The sequence below is a fragment of the Thunnus albacares genome, chromosome 9 (assembly GCF_914725855.1).
Source record: "Thunnus albacares chromosome 9, fThuAlb1.1, whole genome shotgun sequence".
Lineage (NCBI taxonomy): Eukaryota > Metazoa > Chordata > Actinopteri > Scombriformes > Scombridae > Thunnus > Thunnus albacares.
The window spans coordinates 11,910,614-11,937,559 of NC_058114.1; the positions used below are offsets into that span (position 1 = coordinate 11,910,614).

General features: G+C 37.3%; 2 protein-coding genes and 1 long non-coding RNA gene across 3 annotated transcripts in view; 2 read left to right on the forward strand and 1 right to left on the reverse strand.

The window, feature by feature from the left end:
* Positions 1-10,990, forward strand: abhd8b (abhydrolase domain containing 8b). The gene is made up of 5 exons (XM_044361501.1): positions 1-390; positions 4,068-4,874; positions 5,904-6,074; positions 6,369-6,585; positions 7,646-10,990. The coding sequence occupies exons 2-5, from the start codon at positions 4,078-4,080 to the stop codon at positions 7,928-7,930; spliced, it is 1,470 nt and encodes a 489-aa protein (XP_044217436.1). The 5' UTR covers positions 1-390; positions 4,068-4,077; the 3' UTR covers positions 7,931-10,990.
* Positions 3,493-26,665, forward strand: LOC122988862. The gene is made up of 4 exons (XR_006404906.1): positions 3,493-3,505; positions 9,674-9,680; positions 14,882-14,886; positions 25,848-26,665. It is a non-coding gene; the product is annotated as an uncharacterized LOC122988862 (long non-coding RNA).
* ptprc (protein tyrosine phosphatase receptor type C) overlaps positions 10,499-26,946 on the reverse strand; it is a 21,893-nt gene continuing 5,445 nt past the window's right edge. The window contains exons 4-30 of the mRNA XM_044361500.1: positions 24,273-24,290; positions 23,786-24,064; positions 23,455-23,685; positions 23,241-23,360; positions 22,732-22,860; positions 22,486-22,641; positions 21,687-21,827; positions 20,436-20,644; positions 20,274-20,331; positions 20,010-20,118; positions 19,695-19,732; positions 19,169-19,278; positions 18,832-18,922; positions 18,147-18,223; positions 17,927-17,963; positions 17,720-17,817; positions 17,133-17,258; positions 16,797-16,954; positions 16,301-16,436; positions 14,696-14,845; positions 14,167-14,257; positions 13,875-14,011; positions 13,441-13,575; positions 13,155-13,271; positions 12,833-12,993; positions 12,146-12,281; positions 10,499-11,315 (exon numbers count right to left, since the gene is read on the reverse strand). Of these exons, the coding sequence (XP_044217435.1) occupies positions 11,019-11,315; positions 12,146-12,281; positions 12,833-12,993; positions 13,155-13,271; positions 13,441-13,575; positions 13,875-14,011; positions 14,167-14,257; positions 14,696-14,845; positions 16,301-16,436; positions 16,797-16,954; positions 17,133-17,258; positions 17,720-17,817; positions 17,927-17,963; positions 18,147-18,223; positions 18,832-18,922; positions 19,169-19,278; positions 19,695-19,732; positions 20,010-20,118; positions 20,274-20,331; positions 20,436-20,644; positions 21,687-21,827; positions 22,486-22,641; positions 22,732-22,860; positions 23,241-23,360; positions 23,455-23,685; positions 23,786-24,064; positions 24,273-24,290 (3,545 nt within the window). The 3' untranslated portion in view covers positions 10,499-11,018. The remainder of the gene's footprint in view (positions 11,316-12,145; positions 12,282-12,832; positions 12,994-13,154; positions 13,272-13,440; positions 13,576-13,874; positions 14,012-14,166; positions 14,258-14,695; positions 14,846-16,300; positions 16,437-16,796; positions 16,955-17,132; positions 17,259-17,719; positions 17,818-17,926; positions 17,964-18,146; positions 18,224-18,831; positions 18,923-19,168; positions 19,279-19,694; positions 19,733-20,009; positions 20,119-20,273; positions 20,332-20,435; positions 20,645-21,686; positions 21,828-22,485; positions 22,642-22,731; positions 22,861-23,240; positions 23,361-23,454; positions 23,686-23,785; positions 24,065-24,272; positions 24,291-26,946) is intronic.

Consider the following 26,946-nt stretch of genomic DNA (forward strand, 5'->3'; position numbering starts at 1 on the left):
ATATCCTCTGGTTGTCTTGCGTCACAGAGCAGCAGGGGGCAGCTCTCCCTATCCACAAACTCAACCAGGACGTTTCAGTGGTTCGGACGCACCAACAATTCAGTTGTTGGAGTAAAAACACCGCTGACATCCGGCTGCGCTCCGGCGCGTCTCCAATATCCCAACATGGAACTGAAACACTGGGACACACCTGGAGCCTCTGAACAGTAGACAGATATGCTGTCAACAGGCTGATACTGGCCGCCATGTGGAGGCTACCTACTGGACAGGAGATAAATTAGATTATTGGATTGACTGCAACAGATTATAGCTCCCCTACTTCCTCGGTGCCTCATAAGAAAAACCGCATCAATCTGATCATATTTCACGCGGAATTTTGGAAATATAAAGGTATGTTTTTTGCTGTATTGCCATGTATTTTTTGTTTTTCTTGGACTGAGATTGTTTTGATAATGTTTGGCAACAGACAAGGATTAGGTTTCTGCATATGAAGTTGCGCTTTAAAGGCAAGCAGGTTATTTACTGTGTCGAGAGTAAAATTCTGAAATGAAATTGAACTAAAAGGGAAGGATATTCTGACCTCATATGCAGCATCAGACCCCAGTGAGTGGCCTATTCACCTCGGATTGTTATTAAGGAATAGATGGACCTTTTGTTTCACGTAAAATATCAGGTAAAAGACGTCTTATTCTTCTACAACAAGCAGCAATGTTATTTTAGTGCGCAATGAAGCTCTCGTATCGTTTCCTTTGTGAAAAGTTGTTTTTCTGTTGTGTAATAGGTGTTATATTATGAGCCTAAACTATCTGTCAGCTTTACATTTTTGTTTAATGGTCACCAAAAATGTCCAATTTTAGACTAATTGAATTCCGCACATAATGCGTGAAATGACTCAAAATATGTTTATTTTTGAATACATTATCATATCGACATAATAACGGATGCATCTGTCTCACCAGCCTTTGGCTAAATGCTTCGAAATAACTTTTGAATTTCATTAAAAGCCAGTGTTTCTCATCAGCTGTGTTTAGAGCATTTGTTTTCATACAAAGCAACATACAGACAGTGATCATCTATTGCTTAAAATGTGCATCCTCTCTCCATGCAGCAGTCTGTAAGAAAGACTTAGGCCTATTTTGAAGATAGTGGATTGCACTAATTCAAATTCAAATCACTACAGGATGCATTGATAAAAGTATGATACACCACAGTAAGCAAGTGCACTACCTACAGTAGCCAGGGTCTATCAACAGTGAATGCACTGTAATTGTTCTTAATCCATGTGACAGTCTCTGCTCTTTTCTGGGCACGAGTCCCCACTGTGATTGTGTTATATAACAGCCTCCTGCAGCCACTGACAACAGAAGTCACTAAGGGACTGCAACAAGAATCAAACTCACTGCGATTAGAAAGGATAGCAACAATGTAAAGGCAAACACCTACAATTACAGTATGAAACCTATCAATAACACTGGGATGCTGTTGAAGAGAAAACAATGCTTTCTCCACATAACATAACATTTTACATTTTAATTTGAACAACCAAGTCAGGGAAGCTGGCTTGTGACAATGAGGTTATTGGCTAATTTCTGGTTCATCTCTGGACCAGCTTCATTAATCTGAGCTGGAAAGTGAATGAGAGGTCTCCCTCATTACCCTCTGATGACGGTAAACAAGACAGATGACACCTGACTGCGCCAGCGGCCAACAGAAATGGAATGAATCAGTCAACTAATCACTACCATCACAGATATGGTAAAAGACGGTCTGTGTGTTTCACCCAACCGGATGAGTTACGAAATGCAATATGAATCAACATGCAGGCTCATCATGCGTAATGCAGCCTACTCTTTCAGCCTCAATTAAGAGACGAGTGGGACAGTTTATGTTGCCAGATCAGAGAATCTTTTGGTCAGTGACTTGCAGATCACAGAATTACGTCAACAGTCTTCTGTTCTGTTCTTCTATCCCTATGTTTCCCTGCAAGGACTTTTTCCAACTGTATGAAAGAAAAAGTGCCATCTTTTTTCCTGCTTATTGAATAATATCTACAGACTAGATTAGAAAAAAAGGGGTTACTATGCTGAAAAGGGGACATAAGACATGCACCTTTTCTGTATTTGGGTACTATCACACAGCAACAGTCTTTTAAAGTTGATTCTAACATTTGAGGTGGATGAAGATGATGTGGTACTTTAAAAGTGGGAGGTGATGGATGGATTGGAGTTTTTAGGGGTATTTAAAGGCTTTTGAAATTGACGTAGACCACTCAAGAAACATATTTGTTTGTGTCAGTGATTGCCTTTTGATGCAAGGATAATATTAGAGGTGAATGTGACACCCTCAGTAATATCACAATGGCCTGCTCAGCCTCCTCCAGTCAATAAACAGACAGCACTGTACAACCCTGCCGTTTGGAAAGAGGATGTGCAAGTATAAGCAGAAAGGGCACGAGAATAGCCAGCGAAGCAGGAACGCTCTATTACATTGTGCCCATAATCCCCGGATGAAAGCAGTAGCTGATGGGTTGCAAGTATAGAAAAAGATGCTACAAATCACACATTAGGGGGTAAACTATTGCTGTACAGTGTGACTGTTTTCATCGAGAGAGGAGATACACTGTAGGCAGATTGTGTTGTGTGGACTTAGAAAGTATAATCTCCTCTAGTAGGGAGGGGAGCAACAGGAAGGTAGGATAATGCCACCAGCAGAGACTTGCAGACCCTGCTTGGCTGCATTGCTGTTGCCATGGCTGGTAATCAACTGACAACCAAACACACTGTATTGTGAATGAGACCCATATTATACATAGTCTCATCTATACCAAAGAAAAAAATATTAATCTGATAGTGAATTGTGGTGTGAAAGATATTTTGTGCTTTTTCAAAAGAGGCGCTTTAGAGCTCACAAAGAAGCCAATCTGTTACTGTAGGTGGTTGTAATAGTGCAGCATGAATAGATCATTTAAAAACAAGGAGTTAAAATCAGTATCCTTACCTGTTGTTGTTGTGCACATTTAACATCCCTACACATTTATTATAACATGCAAGGAGTGCTATGACAAGATAATAATCTAACTTTCCTTTATTATTGAATGTGATTTAAGAAACATAAATCCGTACTGTACTAAACTTGTAAAAAGTAGCATTAATTACTGTTAAATGGCCGTTGTGAGGTTTTGACTGACAGTGCAGCAGTGTGGGCCTGTGCAGTGTTATCACATGGCGGGCAGCTTTAACCCACAGAGCTATTTGTGTCCCCAGCTATTAATACCGCCAAAGGCTACGCTGAGGGAAGACGATGCTCAGTTACGTCTGACAGAAAGTCGCAAGGGTTTAAGTTGTAATTAGACGCCAGATTGTAAAGGCAAAAGAACATGTTTACCTCTCTGAATGGTACATTTGAAGGTTCCCAGTTGCTCATTTGTTGTAGAGATTTAATATTCTCCTGAAAATAAATGAGAACAGACATGTTTTTTAAAAAAGGTGGATGTTCTTTTGTTCGAGTATGCATCTTAATTAGAGCTCCTGATTAAATATTTTGCACTTTGAACTTAAATGATTCTTTGCTGATATTTATTTTAACACTTCCTTTATGTTATTTTTATAATATAATAATAAAAAACTAGATATATTAGAATTATATATTATAAAGAATTATAATATATAATTATTTGTCTTTAAATTAGCTTTAAGTTGCATTTGTTTTATTGAAAGTATTATGCAAAGTTTGATATTTTTAAGAGCTGCAACAATGAATTGACAAGTTGATCGAAAGAAAATTAAAGCCTGATAAAAAGTTAATAATAACAAACAAATAACAAAATGATTAATATGGTACACTTGGATTGTTAGGCTTCACTATAAGCTATTTTACCAGATTTTACAGTCCTAATAGTCTGATTAGCTAAGTTAAATGGAGAACTTGCTTGTTCTCATGGTTCCTTTCATAATTCATGTACCTTTGACTCACATTACTGACAATGTGTATGTGTACCTGTTCATTCACGTTTGTATTTGTGTCCTGATTTATGTGTGTGTTTTTTTGTTTGAATGTGTTCCCTACAGACTGGCAGCCATGCTGACCAGCTTTATGGAGGGTCTTCTCTGCTGCCTAACATCAAAGTCAGTCAACATTGTGGTTCCTGTAGAAACCTCAGAACCTGCTGATGGCTACGAGTTTGTAGAGGTGAAACCAGGCCGGGTCCTACGGGTTCGACATATCATCCCTGACCGGCCAGTGGTGGAGGAACCCACAGGGCAGGGTGGTAGTGTCAGTTGCAAACGGAAGATCACAGTATATCGTAATGGACAGCTATTCATTGAGAACTTGGGTGACAGGGCGAGTGCGGAGCTGAAAAACGGCCAAAATGGAGAGACAGAACCCAACAGCACTCTAGAGGTCGAACTGACAGATTGTAGCAACTCCTCACCGCCCGTCAGCATCCCTAATTCCAGGTCTGACTCTGTCACAGCAGGAAAAGATGTGGCATCTGAAACAGGAGCAGGGGGAGAGGCACCTACTGCCGGTCAGCCAGACCAGTTGCAGCAACCCAGGAAGCGCAGGCGAAAGCCCAAGCGCACTGTGGTGATCGACTGTGAGAGGAAGATATCAGCTTGTAAAGGGACTCATCCAGATGTGGCCCTGTTCTTTATCCACGGAGTGGGAGGCTCGCTGGATATCTGGGGAAGCCAGTTGGACTTCTTTTCTCGGCTGGGCTATGAGGTGATCGCCCCGGACCTGGCAGGTCACGGTGCCAGCTCAGCACCACAGATAGCTGCAGCGTATACTTTCTATGCCCTGGCTGAGGATATAAGACTTATCTTCAAGAGATATGCACGCAAGAGGAATATTCTCATAGGACATTCTTATGGGTAAATTTAATATCATAACCTTCACATAACACACTGTCGAACTGAAAGAGAACATCCTGGAGGGTTCAGGGGATCAAATGAAAAATCTGGTTCAATGTCACCATAACTTTCTAAAATCTTCAGTTACAAGCTTTTCTTTAGAAAGACATTTTAGATTGTACAAAGCCAAAAACTTTTTTGTTCACTTGTGCATGTCTCTGGTTTGGTTTCCCATAGTATTAAGAAGTAGAATGAGAAGTCTAGACAGGCAATGTGAGCATGTCAGGGTTTCTCATTTACATATTGTGTCATTACATCAACTATCATTTAAAGAAACCTTCACAGAATTGTAGTGAAACAATCAGTTGTATAAATTGACTTAAGTGACTTAAGGTTTTGGGGGAAAAAAGCTATTTGTAGAGCAGAAAAGTAATCTCCAACTATTTTAATGATCAAGTAATAGTTTTGAGAATTCTCAGCATCTAAAATGAGAATATTTTCTGTTTTATTTACTGTTCTATGACAGTAAACTATCATTGTTGGTCAAGACAAAAGAAGACATTTGAGTTAGTCATCTTGAGCTTTGGGAGACACTGATCAACATTTTTAACATTTTCAAACATTTTATAGTCCAAACAACTAATCGAGAAAATAATTGACAGATTTATTGATAATGAAAATAATCGTTAGTTGCATTCATATTGTAGACGTAACCCTAGGCTCTGAGAAAATAGTGATGGGCATTTTTGCTACTTTTAAACATTATAAAGCCTGAAAGATAAATCAAATGAAAATCAACAGATTAACAAAATAAAAATTAATCATTTCTTGCAGACCTAATTTGTTACTTATTACAGTGTTTTATACTGTTGCAGCTATTTGCTATTATGTGAATACAGTACTTTGATTTATTTTTATAAGTTCCCCAAATACTTAAAAATGTTCAACTCCCAACAGACTTTCTATATCAGTATGTTGTAATTAAAATAAAAATACCTCAAAACAAACAACAGCCTGTACTGTAACCACGATTCTGTTCTGCTTGCCTAGTGTGTCGTTCTGTACGTTCCTGGCTCACGAGTATCCAGAACAGATCCACAAGATGGTGATGATCAACGGAGGTGGTCCCACAGCTCTGGAACCCAGCCTCTGCTCCATCTTCAACCTGCCCACATGTGTGCTTCACTGCCTCTCCCCGCTGCTAGCCTGGAGCTTTCTCAAGTAAGACAGACAGCAGTGTGACACAGATAGAGACAAACACTGACTTTTTGGTTCACTTGGTTGTCTTTAAAGTGATAAAACTACCATGAATAAATTTACCAGTAATTTTACTTTCAGAACAGCTCTGTTTTTAACTGAGATATTCACACATACCTGTCGCTCACAGTGTTGAGGGTGATATTTATACAAATTTTACCGGCAAGGCACCGTGTGTGTTTATTTCACCCAGAGTTTCAGAATCCTGATACTGTTTTATGAAGCCTGTCTATGCCTCCTCTTCTCTGCCCTCTGCAGGGCTGGTTTTGCTCGGCAGGGTGCAAAGGAAAAGCAGCTGCTGAAAGAGAACAATGCCTTCAACGTGTCGTCTTTTGTGCTGCGTGCCATGATGAGCGGGCAGTACTGGCCTGAGGGGGACGAGGTCTACCATGCTGAGCTCACTGTGCCCATCCTGCTGGTTCACGGCATGCATGACAAGTTTGTCCCTGTTGAAGAGGACCAGCGAATGGCAGAGGTAAAGGATTCAAACTGGGAAACTGCATGTCATATTGTGACGCAAACTGGGGGGAAAAAATAGACTCTCAAAGTATTCCCTTTAGTGACTTCCACAGTACAACATATCATGGTTGGCTGCACCCTACTAAAATTATAGGTGCTCCACCCAAACTGACTTGACAAGCCAACTAAAAGATCCCCTTCAGACATGTTTTAAGACATAAAAATACTCTGCTTTAATATTTGTTTCTGATATGTTTTTTCCACAAAAAAAGTTCAATTACCTGGTTAAAATTCTATTCTATTGAATATCTATTCCTTCTCCCTCATTAAAAAATCCAGAAACGAAAGCAAAAATGAAATTGTGGGATGCTTCACTGTGGGTTTCTCACTTCACTAAATAGTCCATTCTTAGTATATGTGTATGTGCATTAGAGTTTAAAGTTCCCCTCCAGACATGTTTGAAGACATAAAAATACTCTGCTTTGTCTAATAATTTGCATCTAATATGGGGTTTCCACAAAAACGTTCAGTTACTTAAAATCCTTAAAATGACATCTGTTCTTCCTTCCTCATAAAAAAAAGTCCATTCATAGTAAATGCGCGCTTGAGTTTTCATATTAAATGTGTGTAAGTTGCACAGTTGCACACTGAACCATAATTGACTCCAAAATTGTTGTGATGTCACAAATCATGTTTGTAAGTAGATCTCTTTAACTTAGATATAAGTTGAGCTCAGAGAAACTTTCCACTTTCAGCAGATGAATGTTAAAACAGCCTTCTAGTGTCAAACTCTGCACATACATCACTCTGCACAGCGATGGTTAAACATCTAAGCGAAGTAACAATAAGCGAAACATATGTTTGAGTTGAGTGGGACTTTAAAACTTAATTTCCCTCCACTACATTAGTCCCTTGGTACCATGAAAATCAGACTGATTTGCCAGTTCTTTGATGTGGGTGATTCAGAGGTCTGGCACCAGACAAGTACTTTGGCACCAAATATAAAGTGGCAGTGTTTTGTTGATGACTCCAAACTGTAACTTTTTTTTTTTTTTTTGCTGTTTGCTTTCTTTCAGATCCTCCTCATGGCCTTCCTAAAGGTCCTGGAGGATGGCAGTCACATGATCATGATGGAATGTCCTGAGCCCGTCAACACACTCCTGCATGAGTTTTTCCTCTGGGAGCCCGCTACCCCTCCACCACCAAAGAAAGAGTCCAAAGCACGTCCAGAGACTGCCAAGGCCCAATCTGACAACACCAAGGCTACATCTGACCCCGCCAAGGTCCGACCTGCAACTGCCAGGCAAACCTCATCAAACGATGGTGCAGAGGAGACGCCAGACAGCAAGGCCAAAAAATGAAGATTAAAGCTGAAGCTTCCAGTGGTTTTTACATTATATCATGGCTGGCCATGCACTCTGTGTATCCTGATGAACTGAGCTGTTGGTTTGAGCTGTTGGACCTGATGATGAGCCAAAATAGCCAGTTTGTCTGAACTGGTCTAGCGAAAGGTTGGAGTTGTGAAGGTGGAACACTGTGCAGGGAGTTTGACTCTGATTACGTCAACTGAAGAGCCGAAGGACAAAGGAAAAGGTTCTCCAATAACGTGACCAGACAAGGATGCTTACAGCTTCCTGTCTGTAACATACACTAGGGAAGGTATGATTGTGCCTTGAGGTGGTTATGTGAGAGTAAGTGCAGCAAGAGACAGAAACATGCAGCCTAGACTGTGAGGCAGTTGTGAAGCGCCAAATGTTGCACAGTAATAATTGAATTTTTGTAAAGGTGTGACCTGTCAGAGAGGATAACAATTGAATGCCTCAGATATAGACTGTCATTTATCTTTGCCATTTCTGAGCAAAGCAAAGTAACTGGTTTGTATGAAACTTTTTGTAAAACAGATCTCTGGAAACTGACTGGATCATTACTATAGGTTTAATATAAAAATGTAACACAGCTGGGTTGAACCACAGAGTGTCTCTGTGTTTGTCTGTGTTGTGTGGGATGATATTTCTCAACTAAAAATGTAAATGTAGTATTTTTTATAGAGTGACACACCTTAGAAGTGAATGTTAATTTTGCACACTGCATGAGCATCCTACTCACTGTATTTACAGGTTTTATGTAGCTGGCTCTGCTATTTAACAGTCAAACAAAAAGCTTTTTCTTTTGTGGTTGTTTGGGGTGTGACCTGACCTCAAGCTGATCAAGACAGAAGTGAAAGTAAATCTGCTTCTTCCAAGAAATTCAGGGAAATGTTTTCTCAGTTAAGTCTGTCTTGCTAAATTTAGCAGCAGTCAGCAGTGAATCATAACCTTTTATGGACAGAATGGACCAAATATTTTGCAAAAATCTAATGTACATGATGCAATGTTTAATCAGTAATAATAGGGGAAGTATTGAGATGCATCAGGTGAATGCAAAACCAGGATTTTATTATAGAAATGCCCCTAGACTTAACCACACTACTGTACTGATGTTTGATGCCTTTTGAAGATATTCAGTTTTTATTTTTGCAATGTAGCCATGTGCTGGTATGTACTGTAGCATCTTTGGTAATTCAAATCCCCACTACTGTATTATCAACCTCTATGCAGTATTCGAAGACTTGTTTTTAATGAGTTTTCTATCTATTTCCTGCAAGACATGTTGTCCATTCAGCTTTAAAATATATTATATTTCATAAACATTGATTTTTTAGGGCATTAGCCTGTCTTTGCCAGAGGATTTGCCCTAATGAAGACTTTGATTGTTCAATAAATATTAGGCATTTATTTCTCACCAAAACTATGCTAAACTGACCTTTTCCCCCGAGGAAAAGTAAAGTTAAGCTCTAGCATATTACTAATACATTAGTATATAAACTGTATTTTGACACATCCACCCCCTCCCTCTCTTCTAAGTATTTTTGAGTCGGGTTTTATCACGAGAGGCAAAGTGTTAAGATAAATGTCCTCATGCAGAACATTGACTGCATGAGTGTATCATAACACTCTATTTAACTCCTTCACAGTTTATTGTGAACACCAGAGCAGACAGCACCAGGAAGTTATTAAATTGTCTGTTATTTGACCGTGGCAATCATGTGTATGTCTTTATGTTAGCTGATATGTTCTTCGTGCTGTAAGAATTCAGGTATTTATTAGATTCACAAACCGTCTCTGAATCTCTAACCTTGAACAATCAGTTTGGTTTGTAGAAGGTGTAGATAACACTTAGATTTCATTGTTTTCTCTCTGATTTAATAGTGCTTGATTGTTTTTACATGTAGATTATACTTTTTATACATTGTACTTGTATTTGTGATGGCTTTTTAGAGATGTAATTGTTGGTCGATTTAATTAATTGTAGCAGGGAATTCACTGAATCAATAGAAGATGCAGCTTTGTTCAGAGAAATGCAACAGCTGATGTTTATTGAGACTGGAGCTCACAGAAGCTAATCTTTTCCACGTGGCAGAGAAATGACATGAATGTTTTTCTGATATGATTGTCCTGAATTTGAGGAACTGTCCATGTTTATATCTTGTGTGTCTTAAATTTTTGTAACTGTTTGCCTTTCACAATAATTCCAGAAATTAACTGCTGATTTTAAAATGTTATCAAAGTAAATTATTGGGAATTTTCAACAGTTTTGTCTTTTATATTGTGTTTTACAATATTGTAACTTTACTTTAACAATTTATATATCTAAGGTGCTAGTTCCCCTTTCAAAAAACCCCTTCCTTTCTAAACTTTAGATTCCTATGTCTGCACCTGTTTTTTGATGAGCACTGGTGTTTGTTGAGAGTAAGACCTGGCTAATGATTAGTGGTCACCTTAGCCATAAAAGTGATATATACAGATCAAATACACACATATGACAGCTTTAACAGAGAATTATGAAAAACAACACTTCAAAATGGCAATGACAAATAAACAAGTACTCTGCAGAGATAAGACACTCCTTATAAGTCTTATTTAATAAAATCGGACAGTGTCACATTACATGTTATGAACTCAAAATCGGATATATCAGATATATAAATGTAGACTATAGCATCCATTATTTTAGCAAGGATATTAATGGATAAACTAATTCAAACTTAAAATGCAATGTAATAGTGGAATGTAAATAACAACCTCTATCTATATTTAAAATTTAGTTTTCATGTAGATGTCTCTCACTATAAATCAAAGGAATCCTAGTTTGAAAACAGCATTTTAGGTAAACTTAGCTAAAAGAAAAAACTATTTGCATCCTGAAACATTTCTCACTAAAAATATTTATAACTTAAATCATATTTTTTTGGAGATCGACATTACAACATTTGATCAAATTCTTTAACAAATCTCAAAGAAAACCACACTGTGTTAAAGCTTTACATTTATACATTCATAAAGTAATCAAAGGAAAGTATTAAACCAAAGCCATCATTCCCAGACAAGTGGCAAAAACCTGCTCCTCCTCTCAGACATCCGAAGTGACAGTGGTGCCGTTGCTGGTGTCCTCCAGTGGCGTTGTCTCTGTGGGGCTGCTGGACACTTTGTCCTCCTCCTTCCCTCCATCAGCCACCAGAGGAGCGCTCTCTGCTGCCCCCTGCTGGTCGTTGCTGGTAGTGCTGGCTAACTGCTCAGGCTGCTCTGCTGCTTTGGTTTCATTTACAATCTGGACCGAGTCGGCTGCAGGGGCCTGTGCTGCTTTCACCTCCCCATTCTGGACAGGGTAGACCCCCTCCAGGGCATCATACAAGAACTGGTACTGGTCCTGTAATAGACACAGACCAGTTTGAGTGGAAAAATAATGATACAATGCTAGTTTCTTATAACAATAAGCCTTATATTTCAATTCACTTTGTAGACTTTAAGCTCATTTTTTCTTAAGTAGGCCTAACACAGATCAGAACACCAGAAAAAGCTTCAATTCTTTCTAAATAGTATTATAAGCAAAGAAACTGAATTTTTTCAGCATTTAAAGTGAGTCAGAGCAAATGTTGTGTGGGCTTCTGGTGTGTGAAAAACATTACATTTACGCTTTTGTATTTGTAAATATTAATTCTGACCATAGGTGATGCACCTGAATACAGGACCAATAAAACAGGCATTAAATATGAACTGTTGAAACATTACATATAAAACAAACCCTTTAAAACCATATCCAGAATGGAACCCATATCTCTGAAAGTAAGCTATCATCACATATCATTCAAGTTTCACAGCTGTGGACCTTCAAAATCATTCTGTGGAGCATCTCGGCATCTTTATCCGGTCACTCAACACACTTTTTAGGGTACTAAAAACATCAAGCATGTGTGGATGACCTTTCCTCCTGGTTGTTTCCTCAAATCAACCAATTAACAACACCTTATAGACAGAATTTCAGTCTTTGTCTCTTTGTTAAATATATCACAGTAGATTTATGAACAGATACTAAAGGGACATAAAAAAAAACGTCTAAATTAAGCATGTCAGCTTTTGCAGAAGATCGTCTGACTGAGCAGCCAAGTGCTATATATATAGCACTACTTTTTCTGCTGTTGGAATTAAAATGTATGAAACTGTGTGCAGACAGATGTTAGGTTCCTTTTCCTTTCTTACCACGCTGGGGATACAGCCCTGTCTCTCCTTGCGTATGGTTTTGACCACTTGGAAAACATCCACCAGCTTCTCGGTCTCAGCGCTGTCCAGCAGGTTCCACAGAGCACAGAAAATCCCCGAACGGGATGAGCCGTCACTGAAGAAAGGGAACACACACACACTCACTGAGTACTACTATAACAATATTTTTTTTAGTAAGATATTTATTTACCCTTAATTTATCATGTAAGCCTTATACCCACTATAATTTGCTCAAATTAGAAGAGGCATGGTGGAGAGCACCCCTTAAAATGTTCTGTTAAAATTCAGGGCTCCATAAAAATTCTTTACTCTTCCTCTGATGCTCAAAGTGTTTCTCTCTATATGCTTGTTTATTTTCAAACAGGTGTGTGTGATTATATAGGTTGAAGGAGCATCAAAAAGTCTGTGACTTTAATCAAACATTTTTAGACAATCTTGTGGAATTACAACTCGGGACTGTCTTGAAACTGAAGTAGGTGAAGGTTTGGTTCCAAAAGAGGTTTCAGGCTCAAAAATGATTTTTGAAAGCCAGAGATCTTAGCATTTGGTAAAGTTGAGTCATTCTTATGCTAAAAACTGGATATGCCGAGGTGACGTGAACAATATGAAATGCTGAAATGAAAAGATTCTGTGTAGCAGAGGACATTTCCTCTGAGGTTGTCTTACTTGCAGTGGACCAAAATGGGCACTCTTCCCTGTGATTTACTGCTGCCACAGCTGTGCTTGATGTCCTTGATCATGTCTGTCAGATCTTGAGGTTTCTCTGGCAGCTCTGTGTTCACCCACTTCAGGAACTGGAACTGTTTCACCGACCGACTCTCTTTCCTCTGTTGACAAAAGACGTTGTTGGGTTAAAATAGCTTGTAATGGTAAAATTCTGGTGAGTTGATGAGTCACATTACAGGATGACAGTGACAAATATGGAGACAGAGCAGACTTTGTTACAACTTAAAGCCTCTTGAATACAAATAGGTGGCTGTCCTCTTACCTTGACGTGACGGATCTGCATGTTGCGTCTGATAACAGTTGGGGAGGCTTCTGTGCTTGTCACCTCTACCTCAATTTCCCCAAATGTTTTCTTCTCTTTATCCCAGTAGACAGAGTCCTATGAACAAGAAGATACACAAAACATTGAAAAAATTTATTCACAATATATCTACCATCAGTGTGTATGGTATATCAGCTATATGTAAGGCACGTTTAATCCTACAACATTATATGTGTATGGTATGGACATTTGTGTGCAAGGACAGCATGCATGATACTTTAAATACCTCATCGCCCTCACTGCCGTCTGAGAGCATGACAATAGTGGATGCTTTCTTCTGATGAACCATAGTCCAGAAGTCAGGGATGGTGTCTGGCAGTGGAGTCTGTGCTGTGATGAGGGTGCGCGGGCCCCAGTAACCCTGTGTGGACAAGAAAACACATCCATCTATTGTTGTACACCATCCAAACAAATAAGATGTAATAAACTTAATTAGACTTGTTTTAAAATTTAGCTGGCGGCATGAAAGATGGGAATTAATTTAGAGTTAATGAAATGATACCCGCTACATCAAGAAAGATAGTCAGAGGAAAACAGTTTTTTGTGCTTTTATTGGACAAAACACTGTTATTTTTGTTCTGGCATCCAGGTTCAGAGCGGTCGATTTTACACAGAAAGAAGGTTACTAAATAAGCTCAAAGTGTCAATAAAGTAACATACGTCAATGTGGGACGCATTGATGTATTTTGTGGACTCCTCATCCTCTTCATCCGATGACTCTTCCTCTTCATCTTCATCGTGATCACTATCACGACTGTGTCCTTCATCCAGCTTCAGCAACACTCGGTTGTAGTCGTCTGAAGGGTTGATATGTTGAGACACAAGTGAAAAAATTAACACATTTATTCTGGAATATAAAATATATGAACACTACATATAAAGTGCACATACACTGACAGCTGGATCTCTATAGTGTAAAATGTAATAAGTATCATGTAAGGCTGATATTTACATGGGACAACAGATGAGGAGCGATTCTTCTTCTTGTTTTCTTCTGTGATCCCTGTGTTGAATGTCCTCCAGGTTTTATAGTTGGGCAGTCTCTGAATTGCAAGACAACATTTTTTTTAATCATAAAGTAATTAATAGTGATAATAGTGATACATATAACAGTAATATCCTCAATATTATTTAATAAGAAGAGGAGAAAGATAAAGGAACAGGAAAGGGCTATGGCAATACGCTTTTAAATATATTTTAAAGGATAAACATTAAAACATATTTTTAGTGATAATGAAAAATTTTCATGTTAACTGCTTCTAGGTGATTTATTAGTCAATAATCCTTCTTACACACTGTTGTTTACTGTGCAACCACACAGTTCAGTTTTCTTAAAATCAAATGTAGGTGAACATCATTGGTAATTGCCTTACTTTGGTTAGATCAAATGTAATCATGTTTACTTTAGTCCACACAAAGCTTTTCTTTTCAGAGAAATATGATAATTTATACACTTTAAGGTAAATAACAAAGTGTCATACTTCAAACTCATCCTCCAACAAGGTGGGTTCATTGCCGTTGCTTTTCTGTTTGAGCGTGCTCAATGCGCTGTGGAGCTCAGACAGGGGGATCTCAGTCTCTCCAAACTGGTTGTATTCCAGCAGTGCCTGGTGAATCAGGATGTACTGGGCCTATGTGAGGACAAATGCACTTTTCTAAATACACAGCAGATGTACAGTTGGAGACAGAACAAATATACATGACAGTACACACAAATACACACACAAGACAAACTGCTACTGAGCTGCAGAAACTTCTGCACAATTCACATCTCAGATTTCTCCAAGTTTACTCTCTAACTCATCCATTTCTGTTTATCACTGCCTGCTCCTTTGTGATTAGTGTAGAGTTAACAAAGGAAATACTATGCATGTACTGTATCATCATCATCAGTATTCTTCATGGTCAGCTTCCTTATGTTCTGCACTCAATGTACTTACACTTAAATAAATGTGCAATTCAAAAATACAGTATATAATCAAACACATACTCTACAACCTACTTCAGCTTCTCGCCTCTAGTGGGCGCTAGAGAGCACTGTGCGCCAAAATGACCACAAACAAGAACAGTTTGTTTCCACATGCCATCAAACTCACGAACAGTTAAACCGCCTATGTGAGGTCTCAATACATTTCCTGTAAAATAACCCGTCAATGCCAAATGTCAAACATATATTGATATCTTTACGTATTACATATTTATACTTTATCATAATGTAACACATAAAACACGTATGGTGTAATAGCTGTACATTTCATTAAAATATGCTTTTTTAAAATCTGACAAGAGAGATACTAAAATATATTGAGCCTGGAGTGTGCATCTGAAATAATTATAGACTATCACATTGTCTCATAATAAATAATGCATCAATAAACTCAGAATAAAAGAACAAAATAATTATATTTGCCAATAAATTATTCAATTTTCTTATTCTGTCTTCAAATAAACACATTTTAAAATGGAATTGCAACATTGCTTTTTGATTTTACCTTTTATTCCATTTACTTATAAACCTACCTTCATATTCTATCTACAGTTCCTTTGTTTCCTGCTTTAACATTTACTAATTTCCATATGAAGCCACCATTGTATGTATAGTAATTCATTGTACTTCCCAGTAATATTTGTTGCGGTGTTCTTTGCACTGCCATGCACTCTACTTGTATTATTACTACTATTTGTACTTGTTTGGTTACATAGTATAGCTGCATTATAGTTATGGTTATCCAGTTTGAACCTGTTTATAGACAGTTATGTTTATTTTGTCCAGCTGTTGTCACTTAACTATTTCTATGCCTTATGTATATTTTGTGTGCATAATGACTGTCTCTATGCTTGCGTATCCTTGTCTTGCTGTATTATCTCTGTTTAGCTGTATGTTCATGTTGGTTTCCTTCCTGTGTGTTTTTTTTTCATTGAGTGTGAGCACACTGAGGATTACTGAGAACTGCAGTCTGATTCCTTGTATGTTTCAACAAACTTAACGACATTAACTTAACGCTGATTCTAATCAGACACGCACACACACATAGACACACACATACAATACTGTGTTTAAAATATGGTCTAAACAGACATTTTACCTCGACTTGAACCATAAGACATCTCTGTCTGCGGAGTCTGACTACGTATCCGTAGATGTCCACTCTGTTCTCTGCCTCCAGACCCTCCATCATGGCATCAATGCAAATGTAGGTGCCAGTCCTGCCCACTCCAGCGCTACACATGAGAGAATGACAATGTGTTCAAATATTTCTGTCAGTGTACATGTCAATGAACGGTACTTATAGATGAAGTTCATGAGCAAGCGGAAGTGGTCTGATAAGTCCCTTGATTGCCAATCACATCATTTAATCTGCTTAGGTGGTCATGGAAGCAATTAGATGCAAGTTGAAAATGACACTTTAACAGATCTACTGAGTGCATGAAAGAATCTAAGGATTTTGATCATTAGTATAGAGAAAGTGATCCAGTTATACCTTTCCTAACGAGGTCCTAACGCTCTGTTTCATGTCAATATCTTAAACTGATAGAAGTGAAGGTAAGCTGACCAGAAAATGTGACCTTGTGTGTATTTACCTGCAGTGGACGACAATTGGGCCACTGAAGAAGTTTTTAAAAGCGTTGACTCGACGCCTCAGTTTCAGGAGAAGGTGGGGCTCCCCTGGGACGCCATGGTCTGGCCAACTCATGAACTGGATGTGGGTGACCTCCCTCTCTGAATTCTTTTCTCTCTTCTGAACATACAAACCAAAATGGATATGCAAACCTCCATAAAGACATATAAACACTTACACAGAGCTATTAATATTGTAGATTAATAGATACACGCAAAATTGTATTGTCTGGGTGGGCTGCAGCTATAGCATACTGCCCTTTTTTAACATTTTATCTGCGGGTTTGATGGAGACTCACATTAGTTAGGCTGAGGTGGCGGATGGTGTAATCGGGGCATTGGTCCTCTGAGTTCAGCTTCACGATAAACTCATCAAAAATCTCCGTCTCTCGGTCTGGAGATGGCCAGTACTGCGCACACTTGACCTTTAACACAACATGTGAGAGGAGCAGATAGTCAGTGACAACCCAGTTTCGCAAATCTGTAACACACTGAAAGTCAGAAGTCAAATATGTTCTGTAGTTGGTGGATGTTAAAAGCAAACAGGTAAAACATTCTCCAAAAAATGAGGCCACAGAATTTTGGGCTTGTCTATATCTGATGGTGTGAGTGTGTTAAAATGAATGAGATACTCAAGTCAGTCAGTCGTAGGAAGATTTGCTCTTGACACTTACATACCGTACAGTTTTGAACTGGTAATTTAAAAAACAAATACCTATGTATCCATTGTATCAACTGTCATTAATCACATATTATACAATCTAACATTCACATCATATTTTCTGTCAGTGTAATGTTTTACTAATTATTACTATGTTGTACAAACTTTACAATATTGAGAGTTTCTTAACCAAAGTCAACAAAATGGCAAAACTACTGTTCTTACCCTGTTTCCCTCTTCACAGCGTGTTACCATGACAATGATAGAGGACTGCTGCTCCCAGATCATCCTCCAGAAGTCACCCACAGTCTCTTCCTTCGGCCCTAAAACACACATACACACACACACACACACACACACACATTTATCAAACAGAAACATAATACAAGTTCACTGAGTGAGTGTGTAAAGGATATGAGAGCATTATTTGACCTTGAGCTGCAATGTACTTCTTGGATTCCTTGTATCCCTGCGAATAAGAAATCAAACATGTTCAATAAGGTGTGTCTTCCCAGACAGAGGTCATGAACTTTGTCTATTTAGTGCAGGTACACTGTTCAGACAAATATACTTGCTATCATTTTTATATTTTTTTATTACAGTGCCAGCAGTGTTATATGTAAAAGTAGTATGATCCGGTTGTTTTCCATACATCAATGAAGCTGGCGTTGATGTAGTCACATCCTGTCTCTCCATTTCCTGTGGTCAGCTGGACACGGTTATAATCATCTGTTTCAAGACAGAGAAACAACATCACGTATATTAACTTCACACAGCCTTAATGAAATTAACACACACCTTAATGATGTGTGTTTAGCATATTTGTAAGTCTAACTGATATGCTGGTATACTAATTTTATGTCAAAATAACAATATACATTGTATCACAACATACTGTTGTAAAATATCTGCAAATTGAGTTGAGAAACTGCTTTTAGATATTTATTACCTAAAAATCAAGGTATTTTATTATACTAAAAATATGTGAATCCAATATTGCCATAAAATATTCCTGCTCACTGATTTGCAACATTTCCCACAATGGTTTTATACACCTACAGATATCAGAGGGGTAGTTACCACAGAATATACATTCAATTACTACAGTCTATTTTCTCATAGTATCACAGTTCTGTCATGTTGCTGAAACCTATTTACAGGGTAGTATATTTCGACTGATGATGTGATGTTGGTGCATCTTAATGGTCAAAAAGAGCGAATAAAAATACACAATACACATCTGATTGCTGCTTTTATCTAAAGAGCCTTGTGTGTTGTACCAAGCTGTGCCCACTGAACCTCTCAGCACCAAAACAGTAAACAGACGACAGACTCACATGGTAGGATGTCCACGTAGCGGTTCTTGGGGGTGTTGCAAGCCTTTTTGGCCTCTTTCACGGTGTACCTTGAGAAAATTCGGGGGATGCTCTGAAAAAAAGAAACAAATCATGTTATTAGTTAGTGTGAAAGACAAAAACACTATACAATACATGCAATTGTAGAGTACTGTTCACATTCTTTGTACTCTGTAGGTGGCCAAGTGGCTGGTTTCTTCAACTTTCATTACAGTGTACAATGTCTCATCTTCCCCTTTCTCCCCCCATTGCAAACTATAACTAAAAAACTAAAAAAACCCAAAATAAATTATAATATAAACACAGAAAGAAAAGTTACCTGGAACTCAGCCAGAAAAAGTCTTCCTTCATCAGCAAGTTTCCTCTTGTAAGCTTCCAGCAAGGCGTCCGCTGCGATTGGTTCGACAGGCAGCAGGTTCTCCTCATCATCTACAACAGGAAACCGGTCAGCAAATGAGAAACACTTTAAATACAAACAGAAAATTCTGCAATTTGTAGTTTGATACTTGTTATATGTGTAGTTTGTATGCATTCAATATTAGCAGGCTGGGTTAAATTATTACACAGTACACAATGTTATATGTAATGAATTACTCCTATGTAATGCTATAGTATTGTAAATATAATGTTATATTTGAATATTTTTCTCAGTTTTTATAAATGACTTCTCTTCAAACATGCTTCTGCATTATCTAACAAGGAATAAAGGAATATATCTGTATATTCTGATTGTTATAAACATCATAACAATAGCTGCTACATGTGAATGTTATCTATTACATACTTGAACATGGCTGTTGTAGAGAAAACAGGAAATCTAAAGTCTACAACTAAGATCTACTCACTTGTTGTTGAAATAAGCATCATGTTTTCACCCATGTCGCTGTGAAAAAAAAATAGTGAAGATTTGTTTGAAAGAAGTTAAATTATATAGAAAATAGGATGGAGTAAGGAGGGCTAAACAAATAGTTTGAGTACAGCAATGTAGGTTCCTGGCTCAAATGTAATTCAAATGCAATAAAGTAGAAACTAGTAGAACGTAGAATGAAGTAGTAGAACTTTATCAGTAGATACATGGAGGTTTATTTGTGTAAAACAAAACAAAACAAAAAAAACAACAACAAATGGAAGCAAGCTGACAGATGCTGAGCAATGCTTACTGAGACTTTCTGCGTTTCAGAATGAAGATCTTGTAGACGACCACGAGAAGGGCCACAGACGTGAGGATGATGAGGAAGACCAGAAAGCCAATGAGAGCTTTGTCATTGTCTGCAAAATGATGGTTATGGCAAAAAAAAAAAAAAAAAATCAAAGGGGTGGCATTTATATCAAAGATTAAAATGTGCAGAAATTGACATGTATGGTTAGTCTGAATGAAATGTTTTATCTAAGCAATTTATGGCATTAATTAAAACCACACATACAGCGAGTGTCAACACGTTCTGTCTTGGTGTTACTGTGGTGTCCGTTGAAAGCAACCACCTGAAAAGACAGATCATCCCTTTAACTTAGGAATTATGGAACTCATATAAGTATGAGGAATAAACTGAACAACACTGTTAAATGAAAAGTAGGATTATACAAACCTCCACGTCGTAGGTCGTTAAGTAGCTTAGATCTTTGAATGTAAAGTCACAATTGTTTCGTGATTTCTTCTTCTCAATGAAATCATTATTATAATGAAGAGTTGCACTGTATAGCTCCTTAGGCCCACGGAAATGTTCCACACGACAGGTTACTTTAATCACATTATGCTCTGGAACATTTATTTTAAACATGGAAAAATCTCCTGGTACTGTAAGAGAGTGAAAAAACAACATATTTTCCTTTAGATGCAACACTTTATGCTTATTCACAGTTTAAGTGATTGTTGAGTTTAAAATACCAGCAGTTTTAACACTGATTAAGCTCATTAGTGTTACTGTGTTGATTGTCTTGGGCATCAGTATTTCCTTTAAATGATTAATTAATATCTGAATTTTGAAATGGAATTGCGAAATTATTTTAAAACAGCTTTCAAAATTTTACTTTTTGTTATTCCATTTATCCCACACATCTGTTATGTGTTGGCCGGAGCTGTGTTAGGAGTCTGGCTAATCAGAGTGCCTGAAACTCAGTGGGGTTGTCAGACTGTCACGGTCACAGGTTGTCATTTGTCCTACTGACTGGTTGTCGAATGTGAAGAAGGTGAGTCTTAATATGAGCCTGTCAGAGGGCAGAGGCCAAAAACGGAGGAAAAGTAGAGAAGATGGAGAGAGGAAGAGGAAGGTTTGGATGTGTGTGTGATGTAGAAAATACATTTTCTTATATAATATACAGTATACTATATATTGGTATCATTATTATTATTGGTATTGCTATCAGGGAATGAGATGTTGTTTGATTATCAATATTTATCACCATTTAATTAAAATAAGACGGGACAAGTAACGATATAAAGTACATCATTCTTAATTATCATTATTATTATGATAAAAAGTAAGATAAATTGTGTTTATAATTATGATTACTATCCTTTTCTTAAATAATAACTAAATAATTCATTACAGTAAATCTTGTGTTGAGTCAATGCCAAAAATTGACATGATTCATTTAGAAACCATATTAAGCATAATTTAATGTAGCTGTAGTTCAATACGTGATGTCAGTTTTCTCCCCAAATATTCACAGTTTCAGTGCTGTTGTTAAAACTGTTACTTTTACTGGCTCGTGGTCATCTTAACTTAATATTCAACTATGAACATTATATAATACATTTTTAGCCCTTTTGAACTAAATATAACTATGTATAAGTGTTGACTGTAATATTTTCCAAAGACAGTTTGCTGTTTACTTACCTCCAGGCTTAGTTTTCTCTTTAACATCAGTTGATTGGGGTTTATTGGTCTTGTTGTAGGTGGGTTGGACTTCACAGGTGTAATTGGTGTATGGTTTCAGTCCAGAAACATTACATGCTCCTCCTGGTTTCTGTTTGTCAACTGTAGATGTAACATTTTAGTTTTCATTAGCTGCTTTTGGTGTCCGATTTAATAACAACAGGAACATATAAAGAGATGTTAAAAGACTGAACCTATAGTTAAGAAACATTTGTTGAGTTACCATTAACTGACAAGAATATAGATATCTAAATCATCAATGTGTCACTGCGACTGTAGATCACTGTCTGGTCCTGCGAGGTAACACTTTTGTATACACTATGTACTACATGGCTGACAGACAGAGAATCAACTAATATCACACTTTCTAAAAACTATTTCAAATAAATAACCAGCAAATCATATGAAGTGCAACAATTTTAGCTGTAATCAGTTTCTCATCATGTTGTTCTAAAAAGGTAATTAAACTCTTTCATCTCAATATTATTTCTGTATCATATTTAATTGATTTTAATTTTTCATTAATAACTTATACCAAAGTGTGACTTGTCGTTTCATCTCAGCTTATTTACACCTATTATCCCTCAACGTGCTAAAATGTGAGCACAGAAGAAAAAATTATATACTTGAGGCAAATGGAAGTTTTAAATGTCTTCATTGTATATCTCACTTGTCATATAAACTGACCAGCAAATTAATCTGCAAGACTCCAAAATATACATTGATCTAAAATGGAAAAGGTTTTTAAAATTTTACTTACAGTTTGTATGTGTCTGATCCTGTGAACGACAACTGCAGTCGTATGAAAGCCTCTTGAGTTTTGGAAGGACCTCTTGACAGTTCTGACTGGTTGTTGTCCAGTTCAACCCAATGGAGGTATCGGTTGAGTTGCTTGATTTATTTTCAATTTTAAAATCTGTAAGAACACATCACACATCTTTAACACTGAACTGAGTAATCTGGTCTTTAGTATCTTAGATTACAAGCTATCATTGCAACAACATACCACAGTCAATCCTGACATGGATAGCAGTTGTGTTTTTAATGGTGACATTGTCTCTCTTGATCTGACCAGTACAGGTGTATTTTGTAAAAGGCTCCAGCTCAGACAAATTCTTGGGATTATTGTCAGAATCTGAGGAGACAGAAGGGTGACAACATTTCTCCATCAACTAATATTACCTCAGAATTTAAGATCAGTTTTAAACAGTTTAGATTTGGACATTCAAAACAAAAACCAATATTCTATTCAAAACTGATTCACAGAGCTCACAAAGCAATACCTCACCACCACCTTCCTTTCATACCAGAAGACACAATTTATGTCACTACAGTTATTAGAAAAATATGTTTTTTACCCCTGCAAAAATTACTCCACTTTACATCTTCATCTCTTTTACACTATGAGTACAAAACAATGGAAATGCAGATTTGAATCACTATCTGTATCCATGTAAATCCATTTATAATGTTGCTGACAAACAAAGTCTCTCTACTTTCAGTCTGACCACTTACCAGAACAGATGTAATCAATGGTGAGATCAGTGCAGTTTGGAAGTACATTTTTTCTGTCTATTTTTGCAGGAAGTTTAGTGGGAGGAGTCACATTTATTTCACTTGAATTTAAAAATTCAGCTGAAAAAGAGAAAAAAGCACATATATAAAACATGATGAAAGGAGGTCTACATAACATGCATTTAAAAATACATGTAGACTGTATTATACATACCAGCACTGATGTTTTGGATGTGGTTAAAGGAGTTCACACACTTTTCTTGAGTGAAGGTTGTCGTCAAATTTGTGCAAATGTCATTATAACCAGGTTTGATACAGAACGTTTTATTGTCACTTGGGCATTGCACGGCTTCAATATTATTTATTTGCACAGAGCTGATGTCCCAGTCACTCTTGTAACAAAGATATCCAGGGATGCAGCTGCTACGTTCAATGTCATCTTTAGCTGAAATACAGAAGTGATGCACAAATGTCTCTCCCAATTTCATTCTTTTCCAAATTAAAAAGAAAAATACAATACAACAGTATGAATTATTTTTACTCACTCATTTCATTTGTCTTCACTGTAGTTTTATTATCACTGTGGTTACAGGATATTTCTATGCCAGCATGGTCAAATATCACATTATGCTCGTAGTCAGTACAGGGCTTCAGGTGTATGATATTATGTGTTGTTATGTTTGGATTGGAGTGCTGAAAAAAAATGGCTTTGCCTCCAATCTGATTTTGGCCTTCTTCTTTAACATTTATGGTGTAGTTGCCAAGGGGAGAGTTTTTGAACTCGATCTCGAGGCCAAACTTGATAGGTGTAACAGTGTAAGAACCTGTACAAACAATACACAGTAAAACCTGTTAGTAAGATGAACCACCTGCCATTTATTTTAACCTTGTTTATATAGGTGTTGAAAACGTTCCTGTGTATGCCGAGCATCATTCTGTACACTCCACTTTCAACATATTCATTGTAAAGTAAGAGAGACATACAAACATTAAAACAACATTAGATGGATTATCTTTTAAACTGATACTCACACTGTGGAGGTGTCGGGGCTGGTGCAGGGCGTGGAGGACACATTCAAAAGAAATTAGAAAGGAATAAAAAATACAAAAAACATTAACATTTAGTTAAACAACACAAGTGATTTAAAATACTCCCAAAGCACACTAAAGGTAAAGTATGTGCCTTTAGCTTATAGAGTATTTGTAACCCTTTTATCCACAGTGCGAGTGTATGCACAACACAATCTTATTACAATCCTATATAAATGAGAAAATTCCAACCTTTGGTGGTAGGAGTCACTGTGGTGTTGGACTGGGTGATTGGAGGTGAGATCTGAGTTTGATTGCCGAGTGCCTGAGAGACTGTTTGGTTGCTGGTGGAAGTGGTTGTGGGTGTGGTCTCATTTGAGGAGGTTGTAAGATTGGCATTGGCTGGAGGACGGAGATCATGGAGGTCACATTCTGGCAGAAATACTCTATTTTGCAACAGCCTTACCTGACATGATGCCTTACTTCCATTTCAGGAAAATATCATGCCAAATGCAACGCTAATGTGGAAAACAAAACTGTAAACTGAGGCTGAATACATTACCATCAGATGCATTAGTTGGAATGGTTTTCTGAATTGAAGTGTTTGAGGGAGGGGTTGACAAGATGAGTGAAGGTGTGTTGGCAGCTGCAGGCGTGTCTGAAGCCACGGCAGGAGTTGCCGTGGTGCGTGGAGTTGAGGAGGTGAAAGTTGGGCTGACTACTGGAGATGAGTTCAAATTTGTGGTAGTGCGTGCAGGTGAGGTGGTTGAAACAACATCTACATTCCAAGAATACGAAAAATCAGGACAGACACAATATCACAATAACATCTCCTACATTACGGAAGATGTTTCATGTAGCAGTTTGCTTCTCATGGTGTTAAACTATTTCATCTGTTATTGCTTCTTGTCTAACCTTCCTCATTAATGTCAACTGCACATTTGTCTTAAAATTAAAAAGGTAAGAAATAATTTAAAAAAAACAAAAAAAGTAGCCCTGAGGAGCAGAGGAGGTAAGACAGAGTTAAGTGGGACTATGAAGCTGGCATAGTGGAACTACCACTTAATATTGTACTAGTTGTAAAAAAACCCCAAAACAAAACACTTCCTTGTTTGTTTCGACCTACCCTGTAATGCAGTTTCCATTTGCATAATAAAGTAATTCAGCAGAAGTTCAACCAAGATGGCCAATTCAGCCCAGAACTTCTTACACACACATATTAATTCTCCATAGACTTAACACCCATTTCATAAACTTATTTCGAAACATACATAAAAACAAACATGAATAAAAACAAAAAACAAACAATAATGACCAATAGAGTTTACCATGAGCAACAAACTCTCAGTAAACAAACCAAAAAATACTACATGTCTGAAAAGGAGCAGGTGGAAGTTAATAATTTCCTGCCATTTCACTTTGAGTATTAAAGATTTTTCTGGGTTTTTGGCTAAATTATTTAGGATCGTAAATATATTTTAAAATATGCTGCGCAATGATCTATATTGTCATGTTGGTCTCTTCTGGTTGAACTTCTGCTTTTGCTGTCATCTACAGTCGCATCTGTCCCCTCTCAAGACTCATTATATTGATGAAGGTGCAAACAAGATGCACAATAGCATAGGCAGCTTAGATGCTTTATAGAGTACACTTCATACTGCTAAATATTAAACTAGATAGAGCTGATGAAGCTGATGAAATTGTGACCTATTCAACTTTGATGAAAATTTTTTTGTCCTGCTTGTGAAAACCATATAATAATCTCTCACATTTCATTCCATAAAACCAGAAGCACCAAATAATACCTTTCATGTTCAAACTGCCTCCTTACTATCACTACCAGTAACCTACTTGTTCCTGTGAGGGAGAAAGCTGCTATTATCAGCCCTTATGAAAAGTGACTGTTTAAAAAAAACTTACTTCACTTTTTAAAGAATACATTTTCTGTTTAAATTCTCCACACTAACTTTGTTTGAGAGACATTGCCCCAAAACAAAAATAAATACATGTAGATATTATTACAACTAAATCCTCTGATCCTTGGGCCACATAACTTAAATTATCCAACCTAAACATTCAAAACACATCAACATGATAAGAAATACTGATCAGGGATGCAATGAAATATTCTACTGTTGTAATGTTTCTACTTTCTTTTAGTATATCTTTACAAAGAGGATGAACAGAGCAAATCACATCATCAGTTCAGAAATCAGAAATCTGACTTTGTTCATAACTTGCTTTGCAGGCTTTCAGACAAATTAGACAAAAAGCAAAAATCATGAATATATTTCATCATCATGAATACTGAATGAAGGCCCTCACTGGGACCATCCCATAATTTGACCTTTAATTAACTGGTTAGATTAGGACAGAAAGAAATTCCAAAAAAATAAATTGAGATTAAAAAGGATCAGTTTCTTTTCTTTGGACTATATGAACATCACACTACTTCATACATTGGCACTGAATGTTACTAGTGAATAAAAATAGCATATTGCAATTTTTTCCTCTCACACTTTATTTGTGTGTAGTTGGTGGTGTTAGACGTGTTTTTGGGGTTGTTCTCTTTTTGGCGTTAAACCTTACTTAATTTAGGCAACTACTACAATTTCCCAGAACTTGGGTATCCACTTTTTGTGCAAAGAGTACATAATTTCAATTTGAAGGCTGTGTT

What these genes read in the sequence shown, in the direction of transcription:
- abhd8b (XM_044361501.1), top strand. Translation starts at nt 4,078, where the DNA reads ATGCTGACCAGCTTTATGGAGGGTCTTCTCTGCTGCCTAACATCAAAG. An exon ending in CTCATAGGACATTCTTATGG is followed by an intron (nt 4,875 to 5,903) that starts GTAAATTTAATA and finishes CTGCTTGCCTAG; the next exon opens with TGTGTCGTTCTGTACGTTCC. An exon ending in AGGACCAGCGAATGGCAGAG is followed by an intron (nt 6,586 to 7,645) that starts GTAAAGGATTCA and finishes GCTTTCTTTCAG; the next exon opens with ATCCTCCTCATGGCCTTCCT.